General features: G+C 50.0%; 2 protein-coding genes across 12 annotated transcripts in view; one reads left to right on the top strand and one right to left on the bottom strand.

Annotated features, from left to right (window-relative positions):
* Positions 1-3,345: 3,345 nt before the first annotated feature.
* LOC148778295 (uncharacterized) lies at positions 3,346-9,345 on the top strand. The gene is given in 1 exon segment (XM_088833419.1): positions 3,346-9,345. A coding segment is annotated over 1 exon segment (5,250 nt). The 5' UTR covers positions 3,346-3,754; the 3' UTR covers positions 9,005-9,345.
* Positions 9,346-13,015: 3,670 nt separating this feature from the next.
* The window catches only part of ICA1 (islet cell autoantigen 1), a 197,982-nt gene continuing 190,738 nt past the window's right edge, over positions 13,016-20,259 (bottom strand). For 7 of the 11 annotated variants that reach the window (XM_055420481.2, XM_055420483.2, XM_055420486.2 and 4 more), the window contains 2 exons: positions 15,996-16,085; positions 13,019-13,842 (listed from right to left, as the gene is read on the bottom strand). In XM_055420481.2, the coding sequence (XP_055276456.1) occupies positions 13,721-13,842; positions 15,996-16,085 (212 nt within the window). In that variant the 3' untranslated portion in view covers positions 13,019-13,720. Of the gene's footprint in view, positions 13,843-15,995; positions 16,086-20,259 lie in introns of all 11 variants that reach the window. The other 4 variants (XM_088833439.1, XM_088833442.1, XM_088833447.1 and 1 more) reach the window with 3 other exon arrangements.

The following is a 20,259-nucleotide window of genomic DNA, read 5'->3' on the forward strand; positions in this document are numbered from 1 at the left end:
TCATTCAATTGATTGAAGAAGTTTAACTGAGCACATTGGAACAGCCTGGGCTGCTCCACGGTCTGGCCAGCATTCACCCTCTCTCCCACTCCACCCGGTCTGGTCTGTACCTCTCTGCTCCTGCTGGCTCCGTGTTTCTGATTACAAGTGTCCCATCGCTCTCAACACACAGTTACTATAGAGCAATGGGATACCTGTAACCAGAAACAATTTGCAATTGCTTCAGTGTAATGTTGGTATCTACAGATTTTCCCAGTTTCAGAACCCAAACCCTAGCAAACACCTTGAAGTAAAAGAAGAGTTGGTCCAGGCGTCAGGCAAGGTGGGCTGTAGTCTTGGTTTTCCACTAACATGTAGGTTTTTCTGTGTCCCTCAGTCTCCTCACTTGGATACCAGGGGACTGGATACAAAGAGCTCTCTGATCCCTTTTGACCTCCCTGGACAGTCAAGGACAGCTGCAAGATGGAGACCTTCCAAAGGTCACCAAGAACACCAAGCCTTCTAGCCCCAGAGCCAGGGGATGACCTCAAAAGGAACCCCAGTAGGGTTTCTGGAAAACATTCCAGTTCTTTCACCCAGCTCACGCCATACCCCTCTGGAAAGGTTACACAGTGTCTCCTCAAAGTCCTGTCAGTGGAAATTAGAGTGGATTGTTATTGCATTCTTCTTCCCAAGGTCCATTCCCTCCTCCCCTAATAATGGAACCCTAGTTTTCCCTTAAGGAATTGTCCTTTCTCTGTTGCCAGTCCTTGAGGGTTGAGCTCCATAGGCTCATGAAAAGCTGGGCAAATAGCCTATTTTCCACCCCAGTGGTTGACTGATGATTGGACAGAGGACAAAGGCAGACTCAAATCAAGACTTTGGCCAGAGATACTGGAGGCCTTTGGTTTCTTTATGGAATGAAGCCTCACAGAAGAAATCAGAGCTGGGAGTTGAAGAGACAATTGTTGAGAACAACATTTGAGCCCCTAGATCCAGCCATGTCTGAAAGCCTACACGTGGACTTTCAGTTACCTAAGCAGATAAATCCATCCCCACTTTGTTGTTGAAGGGAATTTGAGTTGAATTAGGTGTCAATAATAAAGTGTTCTTTGAACTTTCTGCTTTTCTCATTCATGTATGCCTCTCTGTCAAATCTGTTATTTCTGATTAAAAGAGGAGGAAGAGGGGAAGAGGAGGAGGAAGCAGCAGAAAGAGAAAGAGAGAAGGATAAGAAGTTGAAGTTGTTAAATCTAAAAGCTGCATGAAAGGCAAGGTCTAATGCACTGTTGGTAATTATACATAGCACTGTTGTCACCACTTCCTGCCCTGTACCCATCACAAATATCACTCATTTATAAGAATTCTTCTCAATGCAGAATTCTTGGCACCCACTGCTAATCACCTGCAGTTGACTCCAACCTGAAATCTATTTCCAACAAAGCTAAGATGCCTACTGATTCAATGGACATGAACTTGGGCGAACTCTGAGAGATGGTGAGGGACAGGGAGGTCTGGAGTGCTGCAGTCCATGGGGCCGTGAAGAGTCGGACACGACGTAGCTACTGAACAACAACAATAAAGACACCTACAGCACTAGACTATGACTGATGGGAGATGGCTGAAAACAAAGCAGAGCATTAACCACCACGGCCAGTCTGGAGGACACACTGATCACAAAGACAGAAGCAACTTTACCACACTGGCAAAATCAAATAATGCTAAGAGGTAGCCCCACGCCACTGCCAGGAAATCGCTTGAATGGGGTCTCAGAGAGCAAAGCATGGATTTTAGAGAGCCAAAGCATGGGCAGGAGAGGTCTGGTGGGTGCCATCTTAACCCACAGGGCTAGGTGGCCTCACATGGCCGCCTCGGGGTGGGGGTGGGGGGCTCAGCCCTGGCCCCACGCCCAGTGTCAACACTGGCCACAATATGATGATCCTGTATGGCCACTGGCAACTCCGGGCTCCCAAGGCTGCCAATTCTGAGCAGGTAACATCTTGGGCATCAACCTCCGACAACAGTAAGTGCTGGTTCTAAGCTGGAGCATTTCTAATCCTCAAGCTGACAGATGCTTTTCTGCCTCCCTCAGAACTCAAAAATCAACCTGACGTTTCTCAAATCACATCTTGAAGTCAAATGAATCTGTAATGTGCACCAAAGCCTAAGCCAGCCAGGGAAAGGAGGAGAAAATAGAAACATCCTGGCTCCCTCCCTTAAATGTGACTATTCTTTCTATATTGGTGGGGGCAGGGGGAGAGGGGAAGGGAACATCTCCAAGAGATGGGAAGTTCCCAAGAACCAGGTGCTCTCTGGTGTCCCTGAGGGTTCACAGCAGCCTCCCGACACAGGATGAAAATTAAGGAGAAGCAAGACTGGCGCATGAAGAGGTGGGGCGCCTTTGACTTCTAGACAGAGACATTCCGGTCTGAGGCAGACCCTGGAGGAAGCCCCGGGGCAAGGCCGGCACACAGGCCACTTAAAAGAGAATTAGGCAGCAGTTGCTTCTCCTTAGACTGGAGAGGTGGTTGAAGGGGCTTTGTGTGAGCCTGGATCAAAACACGCCTATCAAGAGGGATCAAGAGCCTGGCCAAGTGGACTGCAGACAGAAAAGGGAATGAGTTGTTTTTGTTTTTTAAGCAAAAATGTAGAAATGCAGGGAGAAACCAGCCTCCTTTTTTAAAATTGTAGCAAAGCCTGTCTAATGACCACAATCCTCCTCTCCCCTTCACCTGAGAGAACCATAATTTGACCATCTTGGGCCAGGTCTCAAAAAGCCCCTAGCGGGAGGAGGGGATTGCGACACACAAACCTGAGTCACAGACTCCTCCCTAAGAAAGTCCCGCCGGCGCCAAAAGTCGAGCCAATCAGAGTAAAAATGGTAAAACCCCCCCAAAAACCCCGTGCGCGCAAAAGCTGGCCAATGAGCTACCGTGTATGTATAAACTGACCAATAAGCTACTGCCAGGTTGATCTTTTGAACAGAAGTAGGTGCTTGTGTAACCTGCCGCCTCACCCAAAAGACCGCCTCATTGGGACCTCGCTTTAAATCAGCCAATAGAGACCCAGTAACTAAGCTTCTCGCTTCTGTACCCGCGCTTACCGCCTCCGCCGTTCCTATAAAAACCCCTCACTCCAACCGTTAGGCGCGCAAGTCCACAGAGAGACTTTGTCGCCCCAGGTACCTGTGTATCTGAATAAACCTCTTGCCGTTTGCATCCGAACGTGAATGGTCTCGCTGTTCCCTGGGAAGGGTCTCCCTTGTGGGAAAGATACTCCACGGAGGTCTTTCATTTGGGGGCTCGTCCGGGATCCGGAGACCCCCCCCTCGCCCAGGGACCACCGACCCCTCGTCGGGAGGTAAGCTGGCCAGCGTTTTATGTTTTACTGTTTTATGTTTTCGTACTTTCTGTGTGTCTGTTGTGGTGCGACTTGAGTTTCAGCTGAAACAATCTGTATCTGGCGGAGTCAGGAAGGAGCTGACGAGCTCGAACTTCCCTCCGCAAGCCTGGAAGACGTTCCAAGGCTAACTGGAGCCCGATTTTTCGGTGCTCATCCGTCTCAGTTCACGACCAGAGTCGGACTTTTCGGGGCTCCGCCCTTGTCCGAGGGGTACGTGAAACTTCAGGGAGGCGAGGGATCCGGACCCTCATCTACGCCTCCATCCGAGCTTTTGTTTTCAGTTTTGCGCAAAAACCGTGCCGTGCGATTTTGGTGTATTAGTCTCTGTGTCGTGTTTGTTTGTCTTATAACAGGAGTACTCGTACTAGAAAAAATGGGTCAATCTCTAACCACCCCCCTGAGTCTTACTTTACAGCATTGGAAAGATGTCCAAGACATCGCCCATAACCAGTCAGTAGAAGTCCGAAAAAAGAAATGGACAACCTTTTGCTCGTCCGAGTGGCCCTCCTTCAATGTGGGCTGGCCACAGGATGGGACCTTTGACCTTGATACTATTTTCCAGGTAAAGGCAAGAGTGATGGATCCCGGGCCCCCTGGTCATCCCGACCAAGTGGCATACATCGTGACTTGGGAAGCCCTGGCCTACGACCCTCCGCCATGGGTCAAGCCCTTCGTCAATCCCAAGCGCCCCCTTCCCCCATCGGCCCCTGCCCTTCCACCTCTCCCCCTCCCTGCTTCGGCCCAACCGCCTACCCACTCGTCCCTATATCCCACCCTAACTAAGTCTCCACGGGAAAAGGTTAAAAAAGAAAAACCTACAGCAGCCACTGTGTTGCCGCCGGGAGATGACCTACTCATAGATCTGTTGGCCGAGGACCCCCCACCCTACCGAGACCCAGCCCCAACAAGGGAAGCCGCAGCGGCGGCTCCTGCCCCAGTCGCGCCAGCACCGTCCCCGGTGGCCGGACGACTAAGAGTCCGCAGAGAGCCACCTCCGGATTCCACCTCCCAGGCCCTTCCCCTGCGAACGGGGTCCAACGGCCAGGCCCAATACTGGCCCTTTTCTGCTTCCGACCTTTACAACTGGAAGAATAACAACCCCCCTTTCTCCAAAGATCCCTCCATGTTAACCTCTTTGATTGAGTCCATCCTAGTTACTCACCAACCCACTTGGGACGACTGCCAGCAACTGCTACAAGCGCTGCTGACCACTGAAGAGAGGCAAAAGGTCTTCCTGGAAGCTCGAAAAAACGTCCTAGGCGAAAATGGCCGTCCCACGCAACTGCCTAACGAGATTAATTCCGCCTTCCCTCTGGAATGTCCCGACTGGGATTTCTCCACAGCTGAAGGTAGGAATCACCTACGTCTCTATCGCCAGTTGCTCATAGCGGGTCTCCATGGGGCAGCAAGGCGCCCCACCAATTTGGCCCAGGTAAAACAGGTTATTCAGGGTCCTGAGGAGTCCCCTTCCGCATTCCTGGAGCGGCTTAAAGAAGCCTATCGTATATATACTCCTTACGATCCTGAAGACCCAGGGTGTAACCTCTCTATGTCCTTTATTTGGCAATCTGCACCAGACATTAGAAAGAAACTTGAGAGGCTAGACAACCTCAAAGAAAGTTCCTTACAAGACTTAGTAAAAGAGGCAGAACGCATTTTCAATAAGAGGGAGACTCGAGAAGAGAGAGATGAAAGACTAAAAAGAGAGGCAGAAGAGAGAGACGAGAGGCTTAGAAAAGAAGCAGAAAAGAGAGAAAATGCGAGAGATCGCAAGAGAAATAAAGAATTCAGCAAATTGCTAGCCACCGTAGTATCAGAGCAGCGACAGGATAAGTTAGGGGGAGACAAGAAGGGGCCCCGAGTGGAAAAAGACCAATGTGCCTACTGTAAAGAAAAGGGTCACTGGGTCAAGGACTGCCCAAGGCGACCAAAGGGGGCCCGCCGACCAAAGCCCCAGACGTCCCTCTTGACCCTAGAAGATTAGGAAAGTCAGGGCCAGGAGCCCCCCCCTGAGCCTAGGATAACCCTTGACGTTGGGGGGCAACCTGTCACCTTCCTGGTGGACACCGGCGCACAACACTCCGTGTTGACTCACCCGACGGGACCTCTGAGCAACAAGTCGGCCTGGGTCCAAGGAGCCACAGGGGGCAAGCGGTATCGGTGGACCACGGACCGGAAGGTACATCTGGCTACCGGAGAGGTAACTCATTCCTTTTTGCACGTACCTGACTGTCCTTACCCCCTGTTGGGCCGAGACCTCCTTACAAAACTAAGGGCACAAGTACATTTTAAAGAGACAGGGGCCCATGTTACCGGGCCCCAAGGACAACCCCTTCATGTCCTGACCCTAAAGTTAGAAGATGAATACAAACTTTACGAGGAAGCAGGACCCGACAAGACCAAAAACCTTGCTGCCATCACCCCCTGGCTGCAAAAATTTCCACTAGCTTGGGCCGAGACCGGGGGAATGGGGCTAGCCGTCCGACAGTCACCACTGATAATACCCCTAAAGGCCACAGCCTCCCCTGTGTCGATTAGACAATACCCCATGTCCCAAGAAGCGTACCAAGGAATTAGGCCGCACATTAAGAGACTTTTGGATCAGGGGATTCTGATCTCCTGCCAGTCGCCATGGAACACCCCTCTCCTCCCTGTAAAAAAGCCGGGGTCAGGAGACTACAGGCCAGTCCAGGACTTGAGGGAAGTCAACAAGAGGGTGGAAAACATTCACCCCACAGTCCCTAACCCATACAATCTGCTAAGTGGGTTGCCACCGTCACATACCTGGTATACGGTGCTAGATCTCAAAGATGCCTTCTTTTGCCTAAGACTGCACCCAAATAGCCAACTCCTCTTTGCCTTCGAATGGAGAGACCCCGAGCAGGGGATATCCGGCCAGTTGACATGGACCCGACTCCCACAAGGGTTCAAAAACAGCCCAACTCTCTTTGACGAGGCCCTGCATCGGGACCTGGCTGACTTCAGAGTCCAACATCCAGCTCTCATCCTACTACAGTACGTAGATGATCTTCTGTTAGCGGCAAAGACGGAGAAAAGCTGCAAAGAAGGTACGTCTGCCCTCCTTGAAACCCTGGGGACTCTAGGATATCGGGCTTCGGCGAAAAAGGCCCAAATCTGTCAACAACAGGTCACCTATCTGGGATACCAGATCAAAGAGGGACAGAGGTGGCTGACAGAAGCTCGTAAACAAACCATTATGAACATCCCTGCCCCCAAAAGCCCCCGCCAATTGCGGGAATTCCTGGGGGCTGCAGGGTTCTGTCGCCTCTGGATACCAGGCTTTGCCGAGATGGTCGCACCTCTGTACCCCCTTACAAAACAAGGAGCCTTCTTTGACTGGCGGGAGGAACATTCCGTGGCCTTCAAAAATGTCAAGAGAGCCCTATTGACTTCCCCGGCTCTCGGGCTCCCAGACCTGACCAAGCCCTTTGGACTGTTTGTAGATGAGAGACAAGGCTACGCAAAAGGGGTCCTAGTCCAGGATATAGGACCCTGGAAACGCCCTGTAGCCTACCTCTCGAAAAAGCTAGACCCCGTGGCTTCAGGCTGGCCACCCTGTTTGCGCATGGTGGCAGCTATTGCGGTCCTCATCAAGGACGCCCACAAGTTGACCATGGGGCAGCCCTTAACCATCTTTGCCCCACACGCGGTTGAAGCCCTTATCAGACAGCCACCAGACCGTTGGCTGTCCAACTCCCGAATGACCCACTATCAGGCTATGCTTCTGGACACGGACCGAGTTCACTTTGGTCCCGTCGTGGCACTCAACCCTGCCACCCTGCTCCCACTCCCGGAAGAACCAGAGCTGCACGACTGTCACCAGATCCTCGCGGAAACCCACGGAACCAGGCCAGACCTGTCAGATCGACCACTCCCAGACGCAGATATCACCTGGTACACTGATGGCAGTAGCTTCATGGACAATGGGGAAAGAAGAGCAGGAGCGGCCGTGACTACAGAAACAGAGGTAATCTGGGCAGAGGCTCTACCGCCAGGAACCTCCGCCCAAAGGGCCGAGCTTATCGCCCTGACCAAGGCTCTCCAGATGGCAGCAGGTAAGAGGCTTAACGTATATACGGATAGCCGGTATGCGTTTGCCACAGCCCATATCCACGGAGAAATCTATCGGCGAAGAGGGCTCCTGACCTCTGAGGGAAAAGAGATTAAAAATAAGGCTGAAATCCTGGCTCTGCTAAAAGCCCTGTTCCTTCCCCAAAAACTCAGTATCATCCATTGCCCGGGACACCAGAAGGGAGACAATCCTGAGGCACGCGGTAACAGAATGGCTGACCAGGCCGCCCGAGAGGCAGCCTCATGTAAATCGCCGAAAGCCTCGCAAACCCTTCCCCTGACCTCAAAAACTGCTGGTACTGCTCCCGTGCGCTGCCCCTTCCAGTATACTAAGGAGGATACGGACTTACTGAGAAAAATGGGGGCTTCCTATGAACCAACACAAGGGTACTGGATTTATAAAGAAAAACCTGTAATGCCAAAAAAACAGACTTTAGAATTATTAAATCGTTTACATGGACTGACCCACCTCAGCCCCCGAAAAACAAAGACCCTCCTGGATAGAGAAGAAAACACCCACTATTTGTTAGGAAGAGACAATCTCCTACAACAAATAGCAGACAACTGCAGGGCTTGCGCTCAGGTCAATGCTGGGAGAGTCCAATATGGAGCCGGGGCCCGGGCGCGAGGACACCGACCGGGTACTCATTGGGAAATTGATTTCACAGAGATAAAACCAGGACTATATGGTTACAAATATCTCTTAGTATTCGTGGACACTTTCTCCGGTTGGGTAGAGGCCTTCCCTACGAAGCAAGAAACAGCCAAGACAGTCACCAAAAAATTGCTGGAAGAGATCTTCCCCAGGTACGGGATGCCCCAAACGCTGGGGACAGACAATGGGCCGGCCTTCGTCTCCCAGGTAAGTCAGCTGGTGGCTAAGCTACTGGGGATCAATTGGAAATTACATTGTGCTTATAGACCCCAGAGTTCAGGACAGGTAGAACGGATGAACAGAACCATCAAGGAGACTTTGTCCAAATTAACGCTTGCAACTGGCTCTAGAGACTGGGTGTTCCTACTGCCTCTGGCCCTATATCGGGCCAGAAACACCCCAGGGTCCCATGGTCTGACACCGTTCGAAATATTATACGGGGCTCCACCACCAGCCGCCACCCTCCTTGACCCCCACATTGCAAACCACGCTAACAACCCTTCCTTAAAAGCTCATTTACAGGCACTCCAGATCGTGCAGAGAGAGGTTTGGAAACCGTTGGCCGCAGCTTACCAGGAACAGCTGAAAAAGCCAGTAGTTCCACACCCATTCCAGATCGGAGATTCCGTCTGGGTCCGCAGACATCAGACCACAAACCTAGAACCCCGGTGGAAAGGACCGTATACAGTCCTTTTAACCACGCCAACAGCCCTGAAAGTGGACGGCATCGCTGCTTGGATCCACTCCTCGCACGTTAAGCGTGCCCCGTCATCAGGCTCCGCCGACACCAGCCAAGACAGCCCGGACGGACCGCCCCGATGGAGGCTTCAACGCTCTCAAAATCCACTCAAGATAAGACTTTCAAAGATTATATAACTATAATCCTTATAATCTTGAGTTCCCTGTCACCTGTATCCCCTGCTAACCCCCATACCCCAAAACAAATAACCTGGAAACTTCTAGATGGGCTCACTGGCGAGGTACTCAACTCAACCACCGAGATTCACCCCCCCAACACTTGGTGGCCAGATCTGTATTTCAACTTCAAAGACATTGTACAGATAGATGGGACTGGGGGACTTCTGCAGGCCGACGGGTTTTGGGCATGCCCAGGGTACCTGAAAAACTGGAAAACTTGCGGGGGCATGCAACATTATTGGTGTAGTTCTTGGTCCTGCGTGACCTCTAATGATGGCAACCGTAAGTGGGACGTTGGAAACAGGGATGGAATTACCTTTTCGTTTGCACTAAAGGCCCCCGACGAGGGTGCATATTCCCCAGGCCCAGACGGAAAAGATAAATATGCCCAAGTTAAGATAACGTTCAACCAAGAAACAGCAAAAAAACTCCATTGGGCTTCGGGGCTCAGCTGGGGAATTCAGACCAATGCGGGGCCCACCTGGTGGGGCCCCTTCTACGGGGGTATCATAACCATCCTCCAAACCATAAAAACACCAGGCCCCACTGCTGCTGTCGGACCCAACACCGTCCTGACAGCTCCAAACCCCCAAGTCCCTAAAAATAGCTCAGGAATCAAAAGTAACACCCCCTCACCTAGTCAGTTGACACCTCTGTCAGGACCATCAGAGACCCCTACACCAGAAACTAGGGTTCGATTATTCAACCTGGTACAGGGAGCCTACCTCGCCCTTAACGCCTCTGACCCTGACAGGACCCAAGAGTGCTGGCTATGCTTAGTGTCTAGCCCCCCTTATTACGAGGGTATAGCAGTCGGGGGCAACTACTCCAATCATACCCAGGTCTCCGGCCGATGTGCTTCTGGCACTCAGCACAAACTAACCTTGTCCCAGGTATCTGGGAAAGGACTTTGCCTCGGGACTGTTCCTAAAACCCACCAGGCCCTATGTAACATCACCAAAGAGGTAACCAGAGGCACCTACTACCTAGAAGCCCCTAATGGGACCTATTGGGCTTGCAGCACCGGGCTAACCCCATGTGTCTCTGCCGCAGTGCTTAACAGAACCACTGACTACTGTGTCTTGGTTGAGTTATGGCCTAGAATAACTTACCATAGTTCTGAGTATGTCTATAACTATTTTGAAAAAAGGTTTCGGTATAAGAGAGAGCCTGTTTCCATCACCCTGGCCGTGCTGCTCGGAGTGGGAGGAATAGCGGCAGGATTAGGCACGGGGACGGCAGCACTCATAGAAACTAGTCAGTTCGGACGGCTCCAGGCCGCCATGCACACGGACATCAGAGCATTAGAAGAGTCTGTAAGCGCTCTAGAAAAGTCACTTACCTCCCTCTCCGAAGTAGTTTTGCAAAACAGGAGAGGGTTAGATATCCTATTTTTGCAGGAAGGAGGGCTTTGTGCAGCCCTAAAGGAAGAATGCTGCTTCTATGCGGACCATACCGGGCTAGTGAGAGACAATATGGCTAAGCTAAGAGAAAGGCTCAAACAGAGACAAAAATTATTCGAGACTGAACAGGGATGGTTTGAAAGCTGGTTCAATCGCTCTCCCTGGCTTACGACCTTACTCTCCTCCATCATGGGCCCTCTAATCATTATCTTGCTCATACTATTATTTGGCCCATGCATTTTCAACCGACTAATGCAGTTCATTAGAGACAGGCTGTCAGTTGTGCAAGCCTTGGTCCTAACTCAGCAATATCACCAGGTAAGACAAGGTGAATATGAATAAATTAAAAACCTCGAATGGAAGATTCCATTCTTATTCACAAAAGAAATGGGGGAATGAGAGAACCATAATTTGACCATCTTGGGCCAGGTCTCAAAAAGCCCCTAGCGGGAGGAGGGGATTGCGACACACAAACCTGAGTCACAGACTCCTCCCTAAGAAAGTCCCGCCGGCGCCAAAAGTCGAGCCAATCAGAGTAAAAATGGTAAAACCCCCCCAAAAACCCCGTGCGCGCAAAAGCTGGCCAATGAGCTACCGTGTATGTATAAACTGACCAATAAGCTACTGCCAGGTTGATCTTTTGAACAGAAGTAGGTGCTTGTGTAACCTGCCGCCTCACCCAAAAGACCGCCTCATTGGGACCTCGCTTTAAATCAGCCAATAGAGACCCAGTAACTAAGCTTCTCGCTTCTGTACCCGCGCTTACCGCCTCCGCCGTTCCTATAAAAACCCCTCACTCCAACCGTTAGGCGCGCAAGTCCACAGAGAGACTTTGTCGCCCCAGGTACCTGTGTATCTGAATAAACCTCTTGCCGTTTGCATCCGAACGTGAATGGTCTCGCTGTTCCCTGGGAAGGGTCTCCCTTGTGGGAAAGATACTCCACGGAGGTCTTTCACACCCACCGATCAAACTTTAAAAATGCAACCTGTTAGTATTTACAGTGATCCATTCAACAGAAAAGAACCGCTGCTCCCCTTGGGTTCCTGGACAACCGAGCTCCCTGGGCCTCTAGCCTGGATGAGGTGGTCAGGCCCTCCCGCTTTAACTCCTTACAGCTGCAAACAAATGGGACCCAGGACGAAACCAGGAGGCCTCAACCAACACTCCACACAGGGCAGCTTCACTCATCAATCATTAGTTCCCGTGCTTACAAGGTGACTCCAGAGGGCCGATTACTGGGGAGACAAGAGACGGCTTAGGGAGATGAGACTTCGTCGTCTTGTGGGGTGGCAACACCTGGTGGTAGACTCAGGCACAGGTCTTCTAAGATGGGAGGCCAGGGCGAGAGGGGAGCAGCAGTTCCTCAAAGGAAAACTTTGAGCCGTCCCAGTGGGAGAGATGGGGTCTGAGGAGGCTCCTGAGGGGCGGGTGGCATCGTGAAGGCTGCTGAAGGCAAGGAGACGGGGCGTCCCGGGTTCAGTGAGCAGCAAACCCACAGCCCTAGAGAGGCTCTCCTGGTCCAGGGGTCCAGCGAGCCTTCCTGCGTGTGTGTGTGTGGGTGCGTGAGGATAGGGGCAGTATATTCATCTCCTCAAAGACCACAAATGCCCGGCTGAGGAATGTCCGAGATGAGAGTCTAGCAAAAGCGATGGCCGGCCACGGAGGTCTGGCTTGGAGACGAGCAGAGCGGGGGCCCAGCGCGCGCATGCGCCGAGGGCCGGGCGCCGTCTTACCTGCGTCTCCCCCAGCCAAGCAGGCGTGGCCGCCCGCAGCTGTCTTCCAGGCTGTTCCGCTGCGGCTGCTGCTGGGGCCGCGCACCCCGGGGCGGAGAGGCCAGCGTCTCGGTGCCCTTGGAGAAGCGGCCCCGGGACTGAGGATGCCTCCCGGCCTAGCTGGGCTCTCAGAACGGCCGCTGGGCTGCTCCGGACCTTCACCCCAACGCGGGCCCGCGCATGCGGCGGGCTAGCTTCTGTGCACCCGTGTGGCTCTCACTCAGCGCATTGCCTGGGACGCGCGAGGGAAGGCGAGGCCCTAGCCCTGGGGTCTCTGACTGGGGTGGGCCTATCTGAGTCGCTTTTGGCTTGTTGTTCAGTCGCGTCCAACTCTGCAACCCCATGGATTGCAGCAGCCAGGCTTCCCTGTCTTTCACTGTCTCCCAGAGTCTGCTCAAACTCATGTCCATTGAGTTCGTGATGCTACCCAACCAGCTCTTCTTCTGCCACCCTCTTCTCCTTTTGCCCTCAGTCTTTCCCAGCATCAGGGTCTTCTCTAGTGAGTCAACTCTTTGCATCAGGTGGCCAAAGCATTGAAACTTCAGCGTCAGTCCTTCAAATATTCATGGTTTTGTGCCCACGTGCAAAGCTGCTATTCTCCCCTGTAAGCCAAGGGTCCATCCTGCTGCCTCCACTGCAGTTATCTGGGGGAGGTCTGGGTCATATTGGCAGTTTCATGCAGGTGGGACCTGTCCCTTTCCAATCTCTCCAGCCCCTGACCCCCCAGCATCCCCACCCCAGTCCTCCCTTCGCCCCAACAGACTCATTAACTGTGTGTGTCAAATATCTTTTCCATTTAATTAAAAAAAAAAAACAGTTAATATCACACAGGGCTCCAGAAATGCATGCTTTTGAATTCCAGCGAAGGAGAGGGCTGGAGAGTTGAAATCTGCAGACATGGCTGGTTTCCACAGACCAGTTTGTGCAGCGCTGACCAGCTCAGCCCCTCTGCCCATGAGAGAACCCGCGGCCCAGGAGGCAAGGTCAGGGGAGTCTTTGGTTGGCCGGAGCTTCACCTGCAGCTTGCTGGAAGGTGGCTGGGCAGGAAGAGGGAGTCTCCCTGCAGCCCCCCTCTAAGAGGGACATGGGCCAGGGGTACAAAAGGAAGCATTTAAGCCTCCCAAGACTCCCGCTGCTTCGGAGGCTGGAGGACATCTTTCAACCTAACACAAAGCAGATTTATGATGTGATCTTGGACCTTGTAGCGACCCAGTGACAAAGCAGCAGTCAGCAGAGGGAGTTGTCAGCCGATGGGCCTAAACACAGCTCCTAAACCATCCGGTACTGTCAGGTCCACATAGAGAACACACTGAAACCCTTTATACCAAATAAGAGTAAATAATTCTACCAATATAAACAGGGCCTTTGACCCTTTCATTTTATTAAAATGGCACGTAAATATTAAAACAGCATACTGATCGCTTCCTACATCTGTGAGCCCCCCGGTGTGTTGATCTGGAGCCACTTGTGGGCTCCCTCCCGGATGGAAGCAGCAGACTCATGCATTGAGCAATTCATGTTCTTTATCGGTTTTCCCAACAGCATCAGGATTTGATAGTGGGTCGAGATCAGCAAAAAGGCTGAACCAGGCAGTCAGGTCCGAGGAAGCCTTGGCGGGCTCTGGGGAGAGAAGAGGACATGTTAGCACAGCCTCCTTGCTAACTCCCATCTCTGCCAGGTTCTAGGGCCAGGAGCATCTTCAAGAGAGAAGACGCTCAGTTGGACAAATGCTATTTTGGCCTTTAAGCCTTGTTAGGACATTCCATGCCCCACTGTTGGCTGGTTGGCTGAGTAACATTTCTATACCATGGTCTTTATAGATCTGCACAAACAGTGAACTCTTGTGTTAATCCCCAATCGGCACCCCTACCCAGCAGATGGCCATAGCCCACAGAGCTGCCTGAAACCCCAGACCCTGTGCTTCAGCATCACCAGGAAATAGCAGTCATTTCAGAAACCAGAATGAATGACTCAGAAGTAAGTTGCCTTCCCATGTCCCCTGGAGGAATCTTCAAATCTGCTGGGTCAAGAGAAATACGGTGATTACTCTTTTCAGCCTTCTTTAACCCTCTCCCATCAGAGGAAGGGGGCCTTAGACACGCCTCCCCTTCCCCACTGGGCTCTAAATTGCCCCCAAGCCCCTCACCCTCCACGCTCCATAGAGCCCTGCCTTCAAGTGTTCTTTTACTGAACCACCTGCCCTAACTTCTTGAATGCCACAATGACAGACCCCAATTATTTTCCAGATGAGGAAGGCATTTTCAAAAGAGTGCCTGATGCAAGAGATTTACTAAGAAGTTGGGGGCTCTTCTCTATATAAATCGTTCCACATGAGAATCTAAGTTCTAATCTGACTTGGATGACCTATGCTTTTTTTTTCTTTCTCCAACAGGTGGGACCATCAAAAACATGAAGAAAATGTCTGACAGGTTATCCTTCTAACCAAAAGCAGCTAGGAATGTGCTTGCCATCTGGTTGAGAAGAATCTCAAAAAATACTGGTAGGACAAGTTGCTAAAAGTGCTTCTATGAATAGTGTGATGGTGAGTGCTGATGGGATTATGCCAACATACACAGGGCCTTTGATCTTTTCACTAAAATGGCACTTAAACATAAAGACAATGTACTGATCCCTTTATAGTTCTGATTCCGCCCCCCTTTATCGTTTTCCTCCAGTCTCTTGTAAATATATTACTTTATAATGAGACAACAATGCATCTATTACAGAGATAAGCTATTGCAAACAAGAGTAGTTAGTAATATGCAAGCTGTTACTACGTAACATTAATTTCACAGCGCAGTTAGCCCCTAAAACACTTGGTTTATTTTGATACCATAAACTGAGACTACAGAGAGCTCAATATAGCTTAGTGGGGGTGGGGGAGACAATTTTTTTTTTTTTTTAAGGGGCCATAACTTATCTTTCTTTAGTCCTGTAGGAGGTCACATAAAGAGACTGTATGGAGCAAGACTGATTTTGGAGGATTAGTCTGTTCTTGATAGAAAGTATCAAGATATCTTCGTGATAGCACCAGTGAAATACACTCCATCCTCCTCTCCCCTCCCCAGGGGGGCTTTCTGATGGTGGGTGTGGCCCAGCTGTGAGTAGCCAGGTGTTATACTTGGGGGGAGGGAAATCCTCACATTTCCCAGACCTCCACTGTGGGAGGGAAAACCAGGTGCAACTCTTTGGGCAACACCTAAAAGAACATCAGGGGAATGCTTTCTGATAATAAAACTGACACTTCCTTTAATGTCCTGTGGTCAACACAGGGAAAGTGATGACCTAAGGAAGAGAGAGATATGCAAAGACAGATGAGATCTTCCTCAGGCAGATGTTCTGTCTCAAAAGAAAGTAGATTTCATAAGCTTGAAAGGCCCTTTTTTGACAACTAAGGCACCTGGTTCTTTGCAAAAAGCATTAATCAAATGCTTTGTCTGGGGGAAGCAGTGGTATTTTCAGCTAAGGATCGCCAATATCAGAGGCCATTTTCTCCCTTAATGTTGTCATCCAGTCTTGGGGAACACCCGGTCCCATGCAGGCAGATGTCTGAGTCCTCATTAGATCTGATAGAGCCAATTATGAATGAGGACCTTAAGCCAGGAAAAAGCTAAAATGTCAGTTCCTAGGATCATGCACAACTCTCAACCCTTGTAGCCCCGCCTCTGAATCCCAGATGCTCCAGTGGAAATTAGTAAAGAGACAAAGCAAAGAGTGTTAGGCTGCTGTAAAGGAAGGTGACCGTCATTTAAGGGGGAGAGAATGATTATTACCTTTCACTGCAGGGTAGTTGACATTTGGACTGCTTGCCTTTGATGCTGGCCATGGAGGAGAAGAAGGACTGACACTGCTCTCTGACCAGCCTAATGTTCAAAACCAGAGGTCGTTAGATCTTAGGGAAGAGCATCCACACTGTCTCGTCAGTTGCATGTGGGGCACACACATGGCTCTCAACTAGGATGGCCTCTAAAGAGACAGGAGGCTGGTGTGCCAGGACTCTTCTTCCATGTGCCTCATGTCTGGAATACGTTTTAGGGGAGAATGGATATGTATGATCCTGCCCACTTCAAAAGGGCTTCCCTGGTGACTCAGATGTAAAGAATCTGCCTGCAATGCAGGAGACCAGGGCTTGGTCCCTGGGTCGGGAAGATCCCCTGGAGAATGAAATGGAAACCCACTCCAGTATTCTGGCCTGCAGAATTCCATAGAGAGGGGAGCTTGGTGGGCTACAGTCTATGGGGTGGCGAAGAGTTGGACATGACTGAGTGACTAACGAATACCAACTTGGAAGTATGGAAAATTAGGGGGAAGACTGCAAATGAGAACTTGCTAAGGTTAAAGCATTCTTGCTTTCAATTTTATACCCATTTTTCTTACCAAGTGACATCATTTCACAGTCACACCAAAGACTGTCAATAATTTTCCTAGGAAATCAAGTGCCTTGTTTTTCTGTCACAAATGGGTACCCTTTGTGCCCATGTCACAAAAAGTGAGCACTGTTAAATGCAGTGACAGAATCAGTGAACAGCTGGTCTTCTCTATTTCCAGTATGATCCAGTTCATTTATTTTCCACACATCTAATTTAAATTGAGAAGTTTAGTTAATACAGATAATTGGCAGCCCAGTCCAAATATACGAGAGGCAAGAATGTCCGCCTTAACTTGATGTCACATCCTTATGATAGCATCGATCTTGTCTAACCCAATGTTCTGAAGGCCCCTTGGGCTCTTCCTGCTGCTAATGATTAAGAAGTGTTCAGTAGTCCTGTTTTGGGGCGGGGGAGCAAGCCTAGTTCCCCCCTGCATTTACTGTCTGTGCTAGATGTCTCGGCATGAATCATTTAATTTAGAACTTTATCATGTACTTCTTTGCACACCTGCTTTAATTCTTCATGGGTAAGGGTAAGTCCTGTCTTCTCCAAGAGACAACAAACTGTTTCTTCAATGTGCTCCATAATGTCTAATGTGGTACAGGGAGGTGTGTGTGTGGACTGAGTCCATTGGTGACGCTCACTGTGAAACACAGACCATCAGATGATGCATCGCTGTGGGGTCCAAACAGTGAAAACCAGATCCTGTCACTGGGATGCTCTGCTCACAGTGTCTTCTACAGAAAAAGTTGTGTCTCTGATAAGGATGCTATGTTTGGATGGCAGAGTTCAGCTGTCACCAAGTTGGTGGCAGTGAAACCAACTTCGGGGGCAAGAAACTCACTCGGCAAGTGGTGCAGAAATGAGAAGATGCAACACTATTTGTTTACCTTATACTTAAAGTTTGTAATAAGGGACCCACTTTAGAATCATAGTATATTGATTAGCCTGGCGTGCTGCAGTCCATGGGGTTGCAAAGAGTCGGACATGACTGAGCGACTGAACTGATATTGATTAGCTGGGACTTTTGTCTCATCTCCTAGAATTCTGAGCCCCTTGAAGGCAAGGACCATGTATTATTCATCCTTACATTTTTTAGGGCACTACCTGGGCACATGACGAGTGTGAAATTAAGATAACCATCGAAGGACTCTTAAATCATGAGAACTACACTTATGAAACATTATTTTGAGAGATGGAAAAGCAATGCTTGCCACTGGAGATGCCATAATACTCACTGATTGAATTATTTCTTTTTAGACAAGCAGCATGCAAATAGAGACTGTGTATATGTGTGCTCAGTCATGTCTGACTCTTTGTAACTTCATGGGCTGTAGCTCATGAAGGCTCCTTTGTCCATGCGATTTCCCAGGCAAGAATTCTGGAGTGGGTTGCCATTTCATTCTCCAGGGGATCTTCCTGACCCAGGGATCAAACCCAGGTCTTCCGCAGCTCTGGCACTAGCAGGTGGATTCTTTACCACTGAGCATATTGAAAATCCTATAAAGACTAACCAAGGACAAATGAAATAGGCAGCGTGTGACCTATTTATTGGGTTTAAAATATTGAAAAAGTACAGAGTTTAAAAAGTATTGCTATTCATTGGGATGGTACTTGAACATGTTATTAACATATTTCACAAACAATAAAAAGCACCAGATTTTAAGGGAACTTTTTTGGAAGATGGAAATAGTCTCCCACTAGACTGTGGTGATGGCTACACAATATAAATTTACCAGAAATCCTTGAACTGTTCCCCTACAATGGGTGAATATCACGGTATGTAAATTATAGTTCAATAAAGCCGCTTTTAAAAAATGACTAGTATTTGGTGTAATCCAGGAGTAACATAACCTCCCTGGTTCCTAGAAAATTGGCCCATGGGCATCTTCCTTCCAAACCCTAATCACATAAATAGTGGTAAGTATGGAAAGTTAAAATCGCAGTCACGTGGAGTGCCAAATAACGCTGAAAGAGGTAGCATCTAACTGGGTCAATTTCATCTTTTCCTACAATCCTCTCCTGGACATTGAGGGTCAAGATCCACCTGTGCTCGGCAGAAACCTCACACAACCTTTTCTCAATGCTAGCCGCCTGGCCCCTGTCTCTTAGGGCAGGGCTTCTCAAAATGTGGTGCCTGCCCCAGCAGCTGGGACATCACCTACTGAATCAGAATCCCTGGGGTGGAGTCCAGGGAACCACAAACTTTCAGCAACCCTCATGAGAGTGTAGTGTGGGAGGCACTGCCATAGATGGTTCCCAAGGAGCTGCCATGGTCAGCATCTCTGTCAGGATCAGGTCCATTCTTGTTGAAGCCAGAGCTGGGACAAGGAGCGAAGCCCTCCTCGGAAACAGAGAGCACCCACCTCCCAGCTCCCGCAGCTTTAAGCTCCTTGACCCCATTGAGCTCTCAGTTCAGGGAGGCCCACGCTTCCAGAGAGAATCCAAATGGCTGCAGAGAAAAGGCACGTGACAGGTGTGGAAGGCCATCCTCCCCATCTCTAAATGCTGAAACAGTGGGAACATGAGGTAATTCTTCCCATTTCAAAAACATGCACAACATTTGGCTCCAGAGAATACTGGAAAAGCAGCAGGTTCAATCATTGTCTTTGGAACACATTCCTCAAGGAAGCAGAAATAAATGCACACGTCAAAACACAGACCCCCTCGCTGCATGTGATGGGCATATTCCCGAATGGTTATAAACAAACAGAATGTCTGTATATCAAGTCATATTTTTAGAGTCCCAGAAATACAAGTCATATTTTAAAGCCTGTCATTTAAAGGCTTTGTAATGGCAGGCTCCTTTATAAAGACTGTGCCAAGTCACTTCAGTTGTGTCTGACTCCTTGTGACCCCAAGGACTGTAGCTCGCCAGACTCCTCTGTCCATGGGGATTCTCCAGGCAAGAATACTGAAGTGGGTTGCCATTTCCTTCTCCAAAAATCTTTGCGACCCCATGGACTATACAGTTCATGGAATTCTCCAGGAGAGAATACTGAAGTTGGTAGCATATCCCTTCTCCAGGGGATCTTTCCAACCCAGGGATCGAACCCAGGTCTCCCACATTGCAGGTGGATTCTTTACCAGCTGAGCCACAAGGGAAGCCTTGTCTTTACAAAGACAATGTCTTCTAATTGGATCCCTTTGTAACTATGGATTTCTGAATATTGCTCACCTAAACACTCAGGACGGAGAAGGCAACAGCACCCCACACCACTACTCTTGCCTGGAAAATCCCATGGATGGAGGAGCCTGGTAGGCTGCAGCCCATGGGGTCACTAAGAGTTGGACATGACTGAGTGACTTCACTTTCACGCATTGGAGAAGGAAATGGCAACCCACTCCAGTGTTCTTGCCTGGAGAATCCCAGGGACGGGGGAGCCTGGTGGGCTGCCGTCTATGGGGTCGCATCGAGTCAGACATGACTGAAGCGACTTAGTAGCAGCAGCAGCAGCAGCAGCAGCAAACAGTCAGGAGCCATAAGAGCGACATGGAGAGTCTACAGATATGGGGGCTTCTCTGCTGCAAAGGACACGGAGGAGGACGAGCATAAACACATTGCCCCTTTGGGGACGAAGATGATAGATGATGGGGAAAGTAGACCTCAGAGTTTCCCAAAGACACGTGGTATCACTGTTCTTTTGTCCCACAATGTGAAGCAGAA

This window comes from Moschus berezovskii, chromosome 3, assembly GCF_049115385.1.
Source record: "Moschus berezovskii isolate FMDL1 chromosome 3, NW_MosBer_1.0, whole genome shotgun sequence".
Classification (NCBI taxonomy): Eukaryota; Metazoa; Chordata; class Mammalia; order Artiodactyla; family Moschidae; genus Moschus; species Moschus berezovskii.